Here is a 19,446-nt window from a genome sequence, read left to right as displayed (position 1 = left end):
TTCTTTGGCTATGATGCAAACTTGTAACATGCATAGCATCTACCTGGGCCCCTCCATGTCCACTGTGAGACCTGGGGAGCAGGGGAAACCAATGTAAACATGAAGCTCACGCTATGCTGAGTAATAAGTAATAAAGTTCTTTATCTCTGACCCAGGGTCCTCATGTCTTCTGGGAGCATCAATGAAAAAGTAATAATCTAACTTATTAGCTTGCAAGGGTAAAATCCCTGACTCTATTACACTTAGATCCTTAAATGAGGAGATTTAATGTCTTTACATTATACATTTCAAAGGAACGAAACACCCTTTAAGAATTTTCTCATGGAGATAGCATTTACATCACAGAGCTATTGTGAAAATAAAACAGGAATGTATAGCACACCTGGAATATAAAAAAACACCCCAATAACTTTACCTGGACCCCTGCAGTCACCCATCCCTCATATATACATCCAATGAACCAGATGAAGATCAGTGTCTATGTCCATGACAGCAATCCATTCAGAAGACAAAAGATAAATAGTCTAATATACCAGTTTCTGACATTTGCATAGCACTGCAGGGCTCATGAAGAGCTGCCACCCATATTATCTCATTTAATCCCTACAACAAAAACCGAGGCTCAAGGAGGTAAGTCCTTGCAGAAAGAACAGTAACAGACTCCACAGGTTTGGAAAACAGCCATATGACAGAGGGCCAAGGAAGCCTACGATAGTAGGCTGAGGAAGCACAGCAGAACTGCAACTATGAGACTGTTCTAGCAGCATGACTGTGGCCTGAAGGCACATTCTTCCTCCAGGCAAGGCAAGGGAGCTCTCATGGTGACTGGGCCTCCTGGGCAATGGCAACGCCACTGGAGAAACAGCTGGAAACCACATGCTACAGAGATGTCTTTTATTTGTATATTGATATTTCTTCACAGAAAATTAAGCACGTGGCTATCCTGTCCTGGATTAATCCATTTGGACTTGGTCCCATTGGTGTCCGTGGCAGCGTCTGCTTTGTCTGGAGGCCCTGGGGCCTTATCTTGTGATGGTTATCACTTGAGGGTCTTGCTAAGGTTGGAGAAACCAATGCCAACACAGGTCATCAGCACTTTATCTCCGCCCTTGAGTTCTTCACCACATGGCTTGGTTTCAATTTTAAACATAATCTGGAAAAAGCTCTTCAAATGCCGCAAAAATTCTATCCTAAAAAGGAAATAAATAAATAAATAAAAAGCAATTCATTAAAAAAAATTATCCTCTACCATCTAGAATCCAACATTTTAATTTGCCAGACCTAGAGAGCTGAAGTTAAGAACTTCTCATCAAATCTGATTAAATAGTACTTCTTTTCAGCCAGCCAGTTTCCAAAGAAGATTGAGATAGTCTGCAGAGACACACACAATACAGCAAGATAAATTAAACTGGGGAGGGGGGAAAGGTTAGAAGTTAGCACATGACACATAAGTCATTTAGTTCAGACCTAGCAGAAAATGGACGTAAATATGGTGAAGAATTTTTTTTTTTTTTTTTTTTTAAAGAGACGAGGTCTCACGATGTGCCCAAGCTGGCCTCAAACTCCTGGGCTCAAGCAATCCTCCACCTCAGCCTCCTGAGTACCTGGGACTACAGGTGTGCCACCATACCTGGCTTAGGCAATGATTTTTTTTTTTTTTTTTGAGGCGGAGTCTCGCTCTGTCGCCTGGACTGGAGTGCAGTGGCCGGATCTCAGCTCACTGCAAGCTCCATCTCCAGGTTTACGCCATTCTCCTGCCTCAGCCTCCCGAGTAGCTGGGACTACAGGCGCCGCCACCTCGCCCGGCTAGTTTTTGTATTTTTAGTAGAGGCGGGGTTTCACCATGTTAGCCAGGATGGTCTCGATCTCCTGACCTCGTGATCCGCCCGTCTCGGCCTCCCAAAGTGCTGGGATTACAGGCTTGAGCCACCGCGCCCGGCCTAGGCAATGATTTTTGAGTGGCCTGTACAAAGACAGAAACACCTATTTCCATGATTCACAGCACCATGACATACAAAACAAGCACAATGACTACTGATGCTGAAATAGACAAGTCTCTCCCTTCATTCTCTAATAATACCTTTGCATTTACTTAATATTTATCAAGTGCATACTGTATGCTAGGCACTGTTCTTGGTGCTTGGAATATGCACTCAAATGAAAAAAATTAAAAATAAAAATCCTTCCCTCATGAGGATTTCAATCTAGTGGTGTAGAGACAAGATAAATAAATTAATTATTCCTGAAAAGTGCTATGTAAGGCCGGGCGTGGTGGCTCAAGCCTGTAATCCCAGCACTTTGGGAGGCCGAGACGGGTGGATCACGAGGTCAGGAGATCGAGACCATCCTGGCTAACACAGTGAAACCCCGTCTCTACTAAAAAAATGCAAAAAACTAGCCGGGCGAGGTGGCGGGCACCTGTAGTCCCAGCTACTTGGGAGGCTGAGGCAGGAGAATGGTGTAAACCTGGGAGGCGGAGCTTGCAGTGAGCTGAGATCCGGCCACTGCACTGCAGCCTGGGCGACAGAACGAGACTCCGTCTCAACAAAAAAAAAAAAAAAAAAAAAAAAAATGCTATGTAATGTAAACAAAACAAACAATACAGATGGGGAAGAACTGTGGGTACGACAGTATTTGTACAAATTTGGCAGAAGGCAGTATTAAATAAGGTGGCCGGGGAAGTGTGCACAGTAAACACGACAAGGACAATGGCATCATCACAGGGTGACGGCATCACTCCAAGAGTACCCTGGGAAGAGTAATTCTGTGGATGAACCGCAGTGCAGGTACACAGGCTTCTAATTGTCTTGCCTGGCAGACCTAGCATCACCTTAGCTAGCCTGATCATAAGACACACCTGAACAGTTCATTAAATACACAGGTTCCTGAAGGTTCTGGTGAATTTGCAACTGGTATGAAGTGTCCACATCCATATGGAAGAACCCAGAATCATAGGCCACACACAAAGCTGATTCCTTCCTACCCTCCACCAGACCCCGTGCTCCCCGGTTCATAGAGACCAATTCTTGTTAACAAGAATCCCTGGCAATTCTCACTGGGCAAGGTTAGGGAACACTGGCTTAGTGAAGAACGATGGTTTGCACACCTATAGTGAAGTATTACAAAAACCTCGCACTGTACTGTCTCCCAGTCAAACCAGCCAAACTCCCCACTCTGGCCAGATGGCTCTCAATCTCAACTGCACGTGGAATCATCTAAGGAGTTTTAAAAACACTGATGCTAAACACATAGATCAATGGAAAAGAGAGTCAAGAAATAAATCACACAGTTATGGTTAATTTCCTCAATGAGGAAAGCATACTCATTTCAACAAAGATGCTGGAACAACGGGATATCCACAGGTGAAAGAATGAAGTTGGGCCCCTTCCTCACATCACACAGAAAACTTAACCCAAAAGAGATCAAAGTCGTAGCTGTAAGAGCTAAAACTATAAAGTTCGCAAAAAAAAAAAATACAGGAGTATTCATTACCTTGGGCTAGGCAACAGTTTCTTAACCATTTATTAAATACAACACCAAAAGGATGGCAATAAGAGACAAAATAAGTAAATTGGACTTCATCAAAATTAAAATACTTTGTGCATCAAACGCACCATCAAGAAAATAAAAAGACAACCTACAGGATTGGAGAAAAGATCTGCAAGTCATATTTCTGATAAAAGTCAGGCATCTCGACTATATAAACAACTCTTACAACTCAATAATAAAAAGACAAATAACCTAATTAAACAATGGAAGAGTACAGGCGTGGCACCTCATACCTGTAATCCCAACACTTTGGGAGGCCAAGGCATGCAAATCGCTTGGGGCCTGGAATTCAAGACCAGTCTATTACGACCCCCATCTCTACAAGAAATTGTTTTAAAATTAGCCAGGCATGATGGCAGGAGCCTGTAGTCCTAGCTACTCGAGCTATGACTGCACCACTGCACTCCTGCCTGGGCAACAGAGTGAGACTCACTAAAAAAAAAAAAAAAGAAAAAAAAGAAAAAGATGAGAGAGCTAAATGGACATTTCCTCACAAATATCCAATAAGCACATGAAAAGATGCTCAACATCATTGGTTATTAGGGAAATGAAAATCAAAACCACTATGAAATATCACTTCATATCCAATAGGATGGCCATAATAAAAAAGACATACAATAACAAAAGTGTGGGTGAGAAGGCAGAACCACCAGCACCCTCATACACTCCTGGCAGGAATGTAAAATGGTACAGCCACTGTGGAAAACAATCTGGCAGTTCCTCAAAATGTTAACCAGGGAGTTACCATAGGATACGGTAATTCTACTCTTAGGAATATATACAAGAGAAATGAAAACATACACCCACACAAAAACTTGCCTACAAATGTTCATAATGGCATTATTCACAAGAGTCAAAACGCAGAAGCAACCCAAATGTCTATCAACTGATGAATGTATAAAGCGTGGTACATCCATTCAATGGAAGATTTTTTTTTTTCTGTCATAAAAAAGGAATGAAGGCCGGGTGCGGTGGCTCAAGCCTGTAATCCCAGCACTTTGGGAGGCCGAGATGGGCGGATCACGAGGTCAGGAGATCAAGACCATCCTGGCTAACATGGTGAAACCCCGTCTCTACTAAAAACTACAAAAAACTAGCCGGGCGAGGTGGCGGCCGCCTGTAGTCCCAGCTACTCGGGAGGCTGAGGCAGGAGAATGGCGTGAACCCGGGAGGCGGAGCTTGCAGTGAGCTGAGATCCGGCCATTGCACTCCAGCCTGGGTGACAGAGCGAGACTCCGTCTCTTAAAAAAAAAAAAAAAAAAAAGGAATGAAGTACTGATACATGCTACATTGATGAACCCTGAAAACATCATGCTAAGTGAAAGAATCCAGTCACAAAGGACCACATAGTGTATGATTCTAGCTACAGAATATGAAAAAGCCACAACAGGCAAATCTATCAGAGGCAGAAAGGAGATTTGTGGTTGCCTGGGGCTGGGGAGAGGGGGAAGAATGGGAGAGACTGTGAGTCGGCACAGGGTTTCTTTCTGGAGGTAGTAAACATGTTCTAAAATTAGATTGTGGCTGTGGTTACACAAGTCTTTAAACTGTGTACTTAAAAATGAGTAAATTGTGTCGTATGTGAATTGTATCCCAATAAAGCTTTTTAAAGTAAAGAAATCAATACATATTTGCCATGTTATAAAACAACTGATCCTGGTTCTCACCCCTACTCGGTGTATACCAAACTACATATAAAGCCTGAATTGATGAATTTCCCTCCCATCCCCATCCCTCTGTGCTAAGAGCACTGATCTAGTCAAAGGAAGGAAACAGCTATGTGGAGAAAAGGGGGCCTGAACAATTCCTGACCCTGTGACTGAAGTGACCAGTGCGTCAGGGGCTAAGAGATGAAACATTAACAACCCCAGAGAGCAGGAGTTCTGGTCAGTGCTGGATGCTCGCAGAAAAAATCTCCCAATTCCTTGCTTTCCTTCCACCTAGGAATGTGCAAGTTTATCGCGACCTTTAAAATAACATCACATTTGTTAACTTTTCTATGAAGCCTTTGCTAGCCCATAAAGCCCACCCCAAACGATCTTTCCCACCCCTCCAGGTTTCCATAGCATTCTCTGCTCATGGTGTCTAATTAAATGCTTATGTATAACTGTCCCCTTCCCCCTCATTAAATTATTTAAGCACCTCAAGGACAACGCTCTTCTCCATCACTGAACCTGTTATTCAAACAAGGCACTGTATAAGGTTCTCAGTAAAGAGGCACAGATAGAATTTAGGAGTTGGGGTAATTTTGGGAAACAACTTTCAACATTCTTGGCAATTAAGGGAAGTCAGCTTTCCCTGCTGGCTTTCCTGTCTTACTAACCAATTAAACTTTTGTTGTCGTTGTTGCTTTCTATCCATCCCACCATCTCCCCCATCCTGTCCTACGGAAAAAAGAAAACACATCAAACCATAGATAAACAGTCCACATCTCTGGGCAAAGCTTCCAGCTGGCGGCAACCCGGAAAAAGCCAGCCATCTCACCCACTCATCTGCATCTGAAGGAGAAAACAAATTGGTCTCTCCTTTGCTGCTGCCTCAAACTAATACAGGCCTGGGGCATGCTCTGCTCCCAGGATCTCACCCAGCCTACTTCACTCTGAATCACTCAACTGTGCTTGAAAAACCAGACACCCTCCCCAGCTGGCAGAATTTCTACGGGGCCTCAGCTTGCTTCTGATCTCTTGGAGAAGGATGGGAGGAACACAGGCTCAAGTGTGCAGGCTTGTGTATTTGCAAGTTTGGGGTATTTGTAGCCTTTGGAACAGTTAGAAAAAGCAAAGTTAGTTCCACTTTTTACATAATGTTCTGCCAACCCCTCAGCCTGTCCAAGGAAGACTGTGTAAGAGACTGGATTAAGGTACATTTCAGAATCTTTCCCCTACCTCTAGCCCCATTCTCCCTATGTCTCTGGTGGCTGGGATATTGAAGAGCAAAAATGCTCAGAACCTGAAAAATCACCACAGACAATATTAAATCCCAGCAAACAGCCTCCTTAAGAAAATGAAAAGCAAATGAAGAGTAAGCTCGCCCTGTATCTACATGCACTAACAAAGTCTCGTCCAGTGCTGATCCACATCCTTCTCCACAGACCAACAGCTCTCCACAGCTGCAGCTGCACCGAGGCACCGCCTCTGGAGTTCACATTTCCCTGCCCCTCTCTTCCACAGCACTATACTGGAGATTCACACTTCCTAGATAGAACCACAGAGCCACACAGCCAGGGCAAAGAGAGACCCACCGCTCACCGAGAGCAGCTCTGCCCCTCAATGAGCAACCACCCACACAGCGCAAATAGGAGCTTTTCAGAAGAACCATTCTGGGCAGTAGGGGCTCTATGCAACTCCTGTGTACAGGATTTTAACACCTGACATGTGATTATCTGCAGTGAGGCTTTTCTTTCCCCCCCAGGACAAAATGATTTTCAGAAAACAAAAAGCAACTGACTTTTCTACGAAAGCCTCTAGTCTATCTGACAATTAGGTTTCAGAGAATTCTGGAGCACAGAGATAACTTTTCCTATGTATTTTATTTTATTTTTATTTTTTATTTTGTTTTGAGACGGAGTCTTGCTCTGTCGCCCAGGCTGGGTTGCAATGGTGTGATCTCAGCTCACTGCAACCTCCACCTCCCAGGTTCAAGCGATTCTCCTGCCTCAGCCTCCCAAGTAGCTGGGATTACAGGCATGCACCACCACGCCCAGCTAATTTTATATTTTTAGTAGAGACAGGGTTTCACCATGTTGGCCAGGCTGGTCTTGAACTCCTAATGATCTACCCGCCTTGGCCTCCCCAAGTGCTGGGATTACAGGTGTGAGCCACCGTGCCCGGGCTTCCTATATATTTTCAAAAGGTGAGTTGTTCCCACTGCCACTGCTGGTCAACAGGAAAGGCCATGAGGCTCATGGTCATGGGTCCATTGAATCCCAAGTGACCAGGATTTGACAGGCTGCCAGATCCCACCCTTAAACGCAGCCCCTCCCACCAGACCCCTCTTTTGAAGCATGTGAGAGAATGGGGTGAGGGCAATCATGGGGTAATAAGCCCTCTCTCTGGCAGCTCCCACAGGCACAAACCACAACAGAGGGTCCTGCGTCCTGCTCCATCAAGCCACCTGGTTTCTATGCCACTGGATATGAGACACAGCTGGGGGTACCTACATCTCAGGTGTAAGGAGATGCTCTGGAAGTTGAGGGGAAAGATCTGGAGATAAGAAAAGGATCTGCTGGATGGAGTCCCTATAGTTATTACATGGCAGCTTTTAAATATACTACTGATGCTTGTTCTGCGAAATAGTGGCTTTTCCAAAGACCAGCTGACCTCTGCTCCAAAAATGAAGTTACTACATTGTTACTAGAGCAGCAGGAAACAGAGAACCAGGCTAGCTGCACTGTCAGGAGATGGGGTCCCAGGCCCAGTTCAGACAGGATCTCACCATGAGCAGGTCATTGACCTCTTTTTTATCTGAGAAGGAAGCTTATCACTTGCTTTTACCATACACCAAATATGTTCTGGGGCTCAAACACCAGGTGACGGGGCTTTACAGTATTTAAACGCTTCACAAACCTAAGACACAGTGTTACTGTGCAAGCTCACGGAATGCAGTGAGGCCACTGATCCCAAGGAGTGGCAGGCTTGGCTGGCAGTTCCCAGTTTCCCCATTGGTTTCCTCATTGGTTCTTCAGAGGGCTGTGCTTTAGACTGAGTGGGCCAGGAAGCCCCAGTCAGTTTGTGTTTAACAAGGACAGTGTCTTCTAACTCCTTAGCACTTCCACAGTCATGGAAAAAGGTCATTAATTAAAGTCAGAAAAAAAAAAGTCATGGTTTATTTTAGATTTCCAACTAAAGATAGAAAGAGATCATTTCACAGCAGAATTTGAAATGAGGACTTTGCTGAAAAGATGTAGCATGGCATCCTGCCTCAGGCAAGGTACTTTGAGTCCAGCGATATGGATGGAATCCCAGCTCTTACATAAAAGCACAGTGGGTAAGGGAAGCAGTGACTGGAAGAGACTGTCCAGGTCTGAACCCCACTTACTGTCTGTGTGATGTAACTTGGCATGTAACTTGACCTCGCTGTGGGCATGTAACTTGGGCATGTAACTTGACCTCTCTGTGTCTTAATCCCATCACCTGTAAGATGGCACACATGATAGTACTTGCCTTTTTTGCCCTTATAAAGTTATGATGAAAACCAAATAAGCTAATATGTGTGAGCACTTAAAACAACATCTTGCACATAGTAAACATGGTGCTTTTTAAATAAACATCTACCTTAGAGAATTCTTAGGATCAATAAGATGTGTGTAGTTTGCTCAGTAATGTGACTAGGGAAAGTCAGTCATAAAAATAATAACTAGAAATTAAAAATTTTTAATCCATAATTTAAAATTAATGGATATAGATTTATAGGTAGCTGGACAGACCACTCACAGATGACTTAAACCCTAAAATCACCCAAAGCAAGTTTACCAGGCCTCCTGGGGTTCAAAGTGACCTGACTGGGCTACTCTGGCCACACTGCCTATGGGGTAGTCCTGCTCCTCAAGGAGCAGTTTAAAAAATAAAAAAAAAGTGACCTGACCAAGGGACTGGACTGCAGCAGGGTGAAGGGGTGTCCAGGCAGAAACCACAGCACCCAGCACTGACAGCTCCTCAGGCACATTGCCAGGAGCATAAGCATCTGACTTCATCTAAGCTTCATTCCATTTCCACAAGTCCAGGACTTCAGGACCATGCACCTTATCTACAAATGACACCAAGACTCCAAGATGCTAAATACCATTTCCATGGTCTCCTGGTGGCAAGTGGCAGAGCCTTAAGTCCAAATAGGCTGGACTCCAAGGCCTGTGCACTGGTAGAATGCAGAGAGCTCTGTAACTGCAGTCTCATTCCACAAACAATTTCTGAAAGTGCTAATTAAGATGCATCTTAATTTTTGCTATTTTTCTTGCTGTTAATCCAAAAGTATAAATCCTCTCTCCCTAAACTATAAAATTAAGCTTGTTGAATGGAGGGTGCAACTACTGTCACTAACTGTAAGCCACCTAAAACTGAAATTTAACAGAAATAGAATCTTCATATATCAGAGATTATAAAATAATATTTTATTCTACTGAAAAAAAAATCTCTTGGGCCTTTCTAAAAGAGTTTCACATTGGCTGGACGCAGTGGCTCACGCCTGTAATCCCAGCACTTTGAGAGGCCGAGGCGGGTGGGTCACGAGATCGAGACCATCCTGGCTAACACGGTGAAACTCCATCTCTACTAAAAATACAAAAAATTAGCCAGGCGTGGTGGCGGGCGCCTGTAGTCCCAGCTACTCAGGAGGCTGAGGCAGGAGAATGGTGTGAACCCAGGAGGCGGAGCTTGCAGTGAGCGGAGACCGCACCACTGCACTCCAACCTGGGCAACAGAGCAAAGCTCTGCCTCAAAAAAAAAAAAAAAAAAGTTTCACACATACAGACTTACTTTCTCAAGTAGCACAGAAAACCACCAACAGCAATCCCAATGCTCTTTAAATAGCCATTTAAAAATCTATTTTATACAAATGAAAACAGGTCCAAACTGCTTGAAGAAATGCTTTTTTTTTTTTTTTTTTTTTAACCAAGGAAGGTCTTGCTTCTGGTTTTCTTTAGAAATCTGAGGTTTCACAAAACAGGTTTCTATGACTTTAACTGCACATAAAAATAAATGTGTTAGTTTGGTCTCCAAAGCTCTTGAATCCATCTAGAATAAACTGTTCCCCCACTATGATGGTCCTCACCATGGATTTCATCCCTTTTTTATCCTCAACTGTACTCACAAATACAATGTTAACTTTGCCTGCTGTGTCCTGCCTTTGCCCTTCATCTCTCTGTGCTGCTGGAGCTGTCCACAGTGATTAGGGGCAGAAAGAGTACTAAACAGATCCAGCTTTCTTGAAAATAGACTCCCTTAACCGTCCTTATGCTAGTTTATCAAAAAGAAAGGAGGCTTCCCTTTCCCACCCCAGCAGACCCCTCTGCACAAAGCTCTGGGAGGCAGCAGAATGTCTCCAAGCCCCAGCCTCAAGATACATCATTTTACAATTTGTGCTACTCCTTTAAAGCTCCATTCAGAGCAGGACACTTTGTCTTCCCACCAGAGGAAGTCATTTTAGGCAAGTTTTCTGAAGAAAAGACACTACAATTAATGTTTGGTGAGAAGATGTGTTGAAGAGGACACAGGAACTTTTAAAAATGTCCAGTCACATCTCGAGCATCTCTGCAAAGCTTGAAAAGATTATACAGGTCCTGGGGTCAAACTGAAAAATCTCCAAAAGCAAAAGAAAAAAAGTGTCAAGAAAAAAAATATATATATATATTCCATTTTCACAGAATGTTCTGCCAAACCCCATGCTCCAGGACCACACACACTCGAGACAACACCCACACCCCATACCGTGTGTGCAAGCAGGACTTCTCCAGGCCTGAAGCAAGGGCTGGGAAACGGCAGCTATGAGCCCAGCTATAAAGCTGGCGGGGCCATGGTGGTCACACAGTTGGCAGCCGCCTCCAGTGAGCTCTCTATAGGAAGCAAGTCTCTGTACCTAGGGTGCCGTTCTCCCAGTCCTCATCTCCTCTCCAAGTACTTAACTACCAAGTCTATTTAACAATGTTTACTACTGATGTTACCATGCCATTTAGGATTACTCAATTTTAGGTATCCTGTCCTGCAAAATACTTTTACACAAGCTATCAGGAGATAATGTGGTCCTCACGAGTTTCCTGCTTACCAGTCTTCCCTCTCTGCTAACAGAACGTATTCTCTTCCATTTTTCTGTTCCAAAAAAACCCTCCTACCACCAATTCCGGAAAAAAAAAAAAGCCTCCAAAAGAATTTATTTCAAGCTCTTGGTTTTCATGTCCCCAAAGCCACGGCCCAAGGCTGCATAGCTCCACCGCAGTCCTCACCCCTTTCTCAATGTGATGGCACCACCATTCTTCAGTTATCACAGTACTGTACCTTTCAGATATACAGCATCGGTACCATGATAACCGAAAAAGGACAGTTCAGTCTCATATCTACCTGAATATTACCCGCCACCCAGCTCACCACCCTCAGATGGCCCATATGATGATCTCTAAGTATGCAAGCACATGAAAACACACACACACACACAAAATGTCAGTATTCAAATAGGCTGTTTTTCGCAACCTCATTTACTATCAACAGGAAATGCTTCTTTCACGGTGTCATTTATAATTCAAGTCTTCTGACACCCTATTCTTTTTGCAGAGTGCTTGCTTTCATACCACAGCAGTCAACTTCTGCTAACATTCAATGGTCCAAACTCACTTCTACAATTCCCTACTAGTCCAGTAGCATTAATACAAACTCTGTCTTTCGTCATCTTTTCCAGTGAGCTCATACCCCATCATCTTAGACAAAAAGCCTGTTTTCCCACAGTAAGTTAGACAGCTAAGGAAAATAATGATTTTTTAAAAAACTAGTAATAAAATCCAAGCTACACCAAACCAGGAGTTTACCTCTAACCTGGAAACAAAACCTAAAGCACGAACAAAGTAACTGCCCAATAGAGATCATGCAACTTTAGTTCCATGGCACTGAGGAAGGAAAGAAAGGCAAAAATCCTTGTATGTAAAAATAAACACCAGATTAAGAGTGACAACTGCTGGCTGATTTGAGGATAAATACAAGCAGGTGTTCATAGTGCAGGCTCTGTGCAGCACAACACCTTTGTCATTTTGGGCAATGAGAAAATTAAACTGGACAGAATAACGAGGTTGAAAAAGAATAACTTACGTGTAGGGAGACAGAGGGCCTAGGAGGACTTTGGAAACATCCTGCTGTCCAAGGGTCATGAGTAGTAGCGCCAGACTTTGGTTGGTTGAATCTACACATCCACCCTGTAAACACAAATTAATAATTGTACAAACCAGAAAATGGAAAGCCAACAAAAGAGAGGAGGAAAAAAATACAGAAACATACACTCATAATATCAAAATCCAAAGTTCAAGCAACAATAAAACAGAATACAGGTCTTATAAGAGTAATCCTTACATCAACTGACTGTAGAGGGTTAAACTAACAATTAGAGCAACTGTAATAGTTGAGACTATCAGAATGAGACTATCAGATTCAAATCTTCTTAAGTGAATCTAGTAAAAAAAAAAAATGAAACTTTCCTTTTGTAATTAAAGCAGCAGCAGGAAGACATCATCTTTATTGAGTATATGCAAAAAAAAAAAAAAAAAAAAAGCTTAATCAGTTCTAGAAGATGTAGAGTTAATTCCAAGGTTATGTGGATGATGCTCACATTTATTTAATCTGTCACAGAACAACAGTCTATCTGACATGAAATGGCCTTTTCATGGCCTTACTTTTACACTTATTCAAATACCTTCAGGAAACTGCTTGCCATGCTCTATTAACTTCTCTCCTTTATCTCTTCCTGAGTTCCTTAAAACTGAAGAATCATTAAGGTCAGATCCCTTCATTCTTATTACTTATGTATAAAATTATGCCTTCCACCCCCTTTTCCTTCCCTTTCTCCCAAATTAACAAGCAGAACAGACTTCTCTTCAAACACTTTCTCCTGAGTTACAACTGCTTAGGTTGCCTTTCTAATTTTGTTTTTTTCTCAGTCATTTTAGCTGTTTTGCTTCCACTAGATGCATACGTAAGTATACAAACATGTGTTCTGATCATTCTTTCAGGAATAACTTTATTTAAAACATATTGTACATAGTGAAAGAAGGATGACCTTGAATTTCTACATATTTTGCACAGGTCACAATTAGAAATCCAGTCTCTGACCAAGGCATGTTACTATCCAAGGCTAGACTGAACAGGATAGGTGGCCAGCAGTGCTGTTCATGTGGGTACAACTGCCCCTGCCTCCTTTTTAAGGCATGTAGGGTAGGAAATAAATCCATTTTCAGGTGCATCTCTGGCTGTCAGAAATCATTTAGTAGCCCTAATAATGGTGAAGGAAATAAGGATTGATCTAACTGCTAGCCTTTATGAAAATCTATTGCACGTCCCTAAACTACCTAAGTTAATAAAGGACAGGGAACAACATTTATATCATACAGCAAATTCCAGGACAAGGACAGTTCATTTTCCTTTTCTACCCAAAAAGAAAAACCTGACCCATGGAAAATACGACAACCAACGAAACTGTTTTACAGATCTTGCTCCCTTTCATAAGACAGCCTAAAATTAAAGTGTTCTCTTCAGTCTCTGCTTCCTATCACTGTTGTTATTTCACCATTCACTGGACCAATATTTTAATGCAAGAGATATGCTGAGGTCCCTGTACAGGACATCATGGAGGAAATGGTAGGAGCTATCACCCTACCTATGCCAGGATGGGTGGGCAGGTGTCACCTGCCAGATACCAGAGGGGGGGCTTTAGGAGTCAGGACTACTTGAGACAGCCCCGGAGGGATGAGCAGGGTTTGGGGAGGAAGGAAGAACAGAATGATGGGGAAAAACAAAATGCCAGGGCCAGCAAGGCGGCCAGGCGACCAGCCTAGATGGCACCACTGCTGCCTGTGGAGAAGCACATACAGCATAGAAAAGGTGGGTAGCCCAACTAAAGCAGTGCTTTCTGAAATGGGTCGAGAATTCTGACTTTGTTCCAGGAAAGTGAGAAGCCAGTGAAGGTCTCTGTGCACATGAGCGAAGAGATCAGATCAGGATTTTAGGGGAAGATTTAGACTGAAAAGGATGTTAGGATTTGGAAAGAACTTCTCCGCTGGAAGTGCAGAGAGCCAGTAGCCATAATCCAGTTGTGGGGTGGAGCAGGGAGGCAGGCAGTGATTAGAGCAGAGGAACAAAAAGGCAGTTCCAGAAAGCCTGGGACAGAATCAAGAAGGCTTGGTAACCGATGAGGCATAAATGGAATAGGAGGGATTAGATCAGAGGCTTCAAACTTGATAAACTGTGCCTTCAAAAGGTATGGATTTTTTACCACTCATTCAATCCACGTCACATCACAACTCTACAGAAAATTAATCAGAAAAACATGAAGTATTTCCATCCTTTTAATAATTAAAGATCATAGACACACAAAGGAAGTTTTCTGAATAACTAAAAGAAAATGAAACTTGGTCCAGGCACAATGGAAGACCGAAAGTAGATCTCAACTAAAGAAAAAAAAAATTGCCAGGCACGGTGGCTCACGCCTGTAATCCCAGCACTTTGGGAGGCCGAGGCGGGTGGAACATCTGAGGTCAGGAGTTCAAGACCAGCCTGACCAACATGGAGAAACCCTGTCTCTACTAAATATACAAAATTAGCCAGGCGTGGTGGCGTATGCCTCCAGCTACACGGGAGACTGAGGCAGGAGGATCACTTGAACCTGGGAGGCAGAGGCTGCAGTGAGCCAAGATTGCGTCACTGCACTCCAGCCTGGGAAACAGAGTGAGACTCTGTCTCAAAAAAAAAAAAAAGCAAAGAGGAAGAAAAAGAAAAATATTAAAGAACCTAATTTAAACTGTATGTTTTTCCTCTTGTCGACTAGTAGGCTGTGCTTTCACCCTGAGGCTTATAACCTGCTATTTATAAGGATATACACCTCACACTCTAGCTATGCCCATGGCTCCCACTGGACTATTGTATAACGTGATGCTTCTAATTCTCCTAAGGTCTATTAGAAAGAGATGGAAGTGTCCCCACAGTTAGAGAGAGGGCCACTACAGGACCAGCCACCGCCAGACACTACAGGACCAGGAAAAGAAATCCTGCACAGCAAGGGAGCCAGGGAGACACATCACACACACGGTTTCCCGCCCCCCCTACAAATAAGTAGACCGCAAACCTTGTGAATTAAGTAACTGGCAGGGCAACCTCTTGATCATCTACCCCAAACTTTTAGTTACTACCCATCTTTCACAAAATTATTAAATTTTGGTATAAAAAAATTAAACTGATTTAGCACGAAAAAATCTGAGGCCAGATCGTGACTGCGCAAGACTGGTCAAAGAATACCTCCTCCTTCAGGAAGATTTCATCTCCTTCTTCCACTACTTCCCAGGTGAATGCCGAGTAGAGGGGCTGGAGCTACTTTCCTGAAAATACAACTATAGGCCCACTGTCTTCCATTTTTAATTCGATGGTCATTAAAAAGAGCCATTTAGGACCTGGAAATTTTAATTAAGTCTGAAACAGCTCATTCTCACACGTTCCATCTTGAACCAACGAGACATTTTCAAGAACACTGACTTGGATCAAGGGAGTAGACTAAAAATATAAGCTGTTTTCCACCGTGAGGCCAGTCTGAGGATCAATACCTATGGATATTCAGGCTTTACCCTACCACCCTGATTAATCAACTGAACCAGTGGCAAAAGGAAGAATTAAAAGAAAGACTAAACTGACATTTTACCTGTTTTACTGATTTTATTTCACTTGGCTCAGATGTGATTTTTGCTACCTTAAATGGGAAAACTTACTTGGAGACCAGAGAGATGCCTGACAACTGAGAAGAAATACACAGAACAATACAAAGACAGAAGTCTCTTCAGCTCCTTAGGGGAAGAAGATGATTTACAAACATTATACACCATACAACAGCAAATCACCTAGAGTACAGTTTCTGCTGATGCTCAGTTCAAGAATCTGGGACCTAACACAGAGCAAAGAAATGACCATCCCTCAGAGCCTTTCTGACAGTCCAGGATCTCTTTTCCTGGACTCTGCGTGTCAGAGAAAAGGTTTCACCTTCCTGATATGGGAACAAGGCAAAAGACAGTGCAGACTAACAGAAATCTTGGACCCAGATTTGTGACCCTCTTCTAACCAAGTATAGGGGATCTCGGGGAATATATTTTTTAGGCAACTGTATCTTACTCTTTCTGCCATCATCTTTCCTCCTAATTTCTCCCTTACTTTACGTCACCTCACCTATTTTGAGGAAACGGTAAAAGTGTATGCATGCATATGTGCCCGCTGCGTGAAAGGATCAACAGAAAAAGACTGTGGCAACTGAGAGGGCAGTTTATTTATGGCAGTTATTTATGGTCTGAGCTGTGTCCCACCAGCAGAGTTGCAGAAGCAAAATGACAACCGGTTGAGTCTGTCTTCAACATCAGTTCACCCCTTCTCTGTTCCATGTTCTCAGGTTTTCCAAAGCTTCTGCCATGTTGTGCCACAGGCCTGCCTTCCCTAGTTATTCTGTGCTTTTTTTTTTTAAATTTTTTAATTTTTTATTTTTTTTGATACTTATCTGTTAACTGAGATTCTGTGCTCTACAATGCACTGCAAAATTTAGCCTGTTGCCATTGTTTTATATATGAATCAACTGTCACATACAAATCCAGATTTCTAGCTTCTCTTGAAAGATCTAAAAAGAATGAGTCCACCTTCCTACATGGCAGCAATCGGGGGGTGCTGGGATGGTACTCTCTTTGGTTAGGGCAGTGTGTCAGCCACCACCTTACCTTACCTGCTCCATTTTTTTAACCTTTCCTTTCCTTTAGACTGTTCCAGTTCTTTCCTTGGCTCACTGTTAAAACTTACCTGCCCTATGTCTCAATCCAGTGGGGCTAGATCTCTACTCACTGACTAGTTCAACTAATCAATTGAACTAGTTAATGCTGAACTGCTTAACGCATAGGAACAAGTTACCTCCTTGGCTTTAGCCCTTGGAAGAGGATGAAATCTGCCAAGGGATGAGAATGAGAAAACAAACTGCTTCCTGGTCACTCCTCTATCAGAGGAAGCTGTGGACATACCCTATAGATTTCCTCCAGCAGCAGCCAGGCACAGTTCCTGCCAAGGTCCTCTGGAAGTACTGCTGCTCCCTGGCCCTGGGGGTTGGAGGCCAGTTCGGCACTGAGGAAGGTGCCACTGGTGGTCTCAGCAACCAGTGACAACCCAAAGCCCGGAGACCTGGAGATACAAAGGCACAAACACTGAGTAGGGTTAACCAAGTGAGGTTTCCGCTCACTGGCAAACAGAAAGAGAAGACAAACATTTTTTTTGGATGGCACTGTGTTCAAAGGCTTCTTTCTGGCTGCATTAACCTCATAGAGTTGCTACTAGTTTACTAGCTGACCAGAAAAGAAAATCAGTCCAAAAACAAGCATCTCTCCACAAACTTTTAAGATTTGACAGCTCAATTCTACTTTCCCAATGCCTGTTAAGCAGACACATCATCAGGAAAGGTGTGGCGGCCTTCCCAGCAGTACAATCCATATGCAAACACAACACAGACCTGCCCCCTTTAACACAACTCAACACACGTTCACACAATACTTCCTATGTGTCCGGCAGGAGACTAGTCAAAATACTTGTTTCAGTAAAACTATGTATAAAATTAATGATGCTTCAAATGCACTATATGAGCTCACTACATATGGAAGAACTATATTAGTCAGTCCTTAGATTCTTAAAAAAAAAAATTGCTTGTCTATGCAGGTGAAGGTTAACAACACCTGCCGAGGGAAGGGGGTGCAGTGAGTTATCCATTTCATCAAAGGTTCTGGGAGGCACTCTGAGTTATGCTTAACAATCTAACACAGTGCTATCCACCTATCATCATGGAACACCTAGAAAATTTTAGCATAATCCCAAGCTGCCTTTGAGTCACTTGACCAGCAGGAGCGAGACAGTGTCCGACAGTGGCTGCAGGCAGTGGCAGGCAAAAGTGAAGAGGAGAAGATGAAGGGGAGAGAAAGCAAGAAGACAAGCTGCCACTGCTGCTTTACCCCATTTACCTGCATTTCCCAAGAACTTCCATCTGTGTGAGTTTTCTGAGGTGCATTTGTCATTACAATAAACTTTATATTTAATCAGGATTATTCCATTTAACACAATTTAAGTAACTTCAGAAAAGACAAAGAACATATACTAGGTTCTATGTAAATTACTCTAACTTTTCTTCCCAACTTGTGGGAAATACGTGTTATCAGGCCTGTTTCAAGTTAGGCTGACCAAGCTGCTGGTCATCAGGTGACCTCATGAGAGATCTGCACTGGTATAGTTTGCAAAGGCCAGCCTCCACAGCTTTCCTTGGTAAAGGACCCAATTAAGAAAAAAAATAGGCCGGGCGCGGTGGCTCAAGCCTGTAATCCCAGCACTTTGGGAGGCCGAGACGGGCGGATCACGAGGTCAGGAGATCGAGACCATCCTGGCTAACACGGTGAAACCCCGTCTCTACTAAAATATACAAAAAACTAGCCGGGCGAGGTGGCAGGCGCCTGTAGTCCCAGCTACTCGGGAGGCTGAGGCAGGAGAATGGCGTAAACCCGGGAAGCAGAGCTTGCAGTGAGCTGAGATCTGGCCATTGCACTCCAGCCTGGGCGACAGAGCGAGTCTCCGTCTCAAAAAAAAAAAGAAAAAAAAAGAAAAAAAATAATTACTGTGAGAGTTAAAATGGGACCACACTGGACTGATGTGCATTCTGGCCAAAGCGCTGACACAGGCCACCAAGAACTGATGTCCGCTAAGGTTCTAGGCCATGGCCACAACAGAAACTCTTACATCTGAACAAGCCTGACTTACTGGATACTTCACTGAATCAGAAGAGAGAAATACCCATCCATGACTTTATTATTTTAATAACAGAGAAGGAAGAGCACTATTAGTCATCTGTAACTGGAGATTAAAAAAAAAACAAACACAAATTTAAATCCCACATTGGTTTTACATGTAATTTTTAAAATGGGGCTTGGAGTTGATGACCCACAGTCTATATCATGTCCGTGTCTTGATCTACGTGTAAGGCTTCTACTCATCATTAGTAAGTATGGACTTGACCACACTCTAGGGTCAGCTGAGTCAGTGGTATTACAAAAAGCCACACTATAAGCTGGTGGCAGGATGGCCGTCAGGCCTGCTCTGCTTCATTCCAGGACACTTTCTGATAAAGTGAGAGGCAAAGCAGAGAAGGGACTATCGAGATGAA

At 43.3% G+C, this 19,446-nt stretch overlaps 1 protein-coding gene across 3 annotated transcripts in view; it reads right to left on the bottom strand.

Moving 5' to 3' along the window:
• Positions 1 to 247: 247 nt before the first annotated feature.
• Positions 248 to 19,446, bottom strand: part of RCL1 (RNA terminal phosphate cyclase like 1) — a 65,941-nt gene continuing 46,742 nt past the window's right edge. For all 3 annotated transcript variants that reach the window (XM_033237247.1, XM_033237248.1, XM_033237249.1), the window contains 3 exons: positions 17,273 to 17,429; positions 12,336 to 12,439; positions 248 to 1,190 (listed from right to left, as the gene is read on the bottom strand). In XM_033237247.1, the coding sequence (XP_033093138.1) occupies positions 1,040 to 1,190; positions 12,336 to 12,439; positions 17,273 to 17,429 (412 nt within the window). In that variant the 3' untranslated portion in view covers positions 248 to 1,039. The remainder of the gene's footprint in view (positions 1,191 to 12,335; positions 12,440 to 17,272; positions 17,430 to 19,446) is intronic.

The sequence above is a fragment of the Trachypithecus francoisi genome, unplaced genomic scaffold (genome assembly GCF_009764315.1).
Source record: "Trachypithecus francoisi isolate TF-2019V2 unplaced genomic scaffold, Tfra_2.0 Lachesis_group16, whole genome shotgun sequence".
Taxonomy (NCBI): Eukaryota; Metazoa; Chordata; class Mammalia; order Primates; family Cercopithecidae; genus Trachypithecus; species Trachypithecus francoisi.
This window is presented reverse-complemented; position numbering and strand designations above follow the sequence as displayed.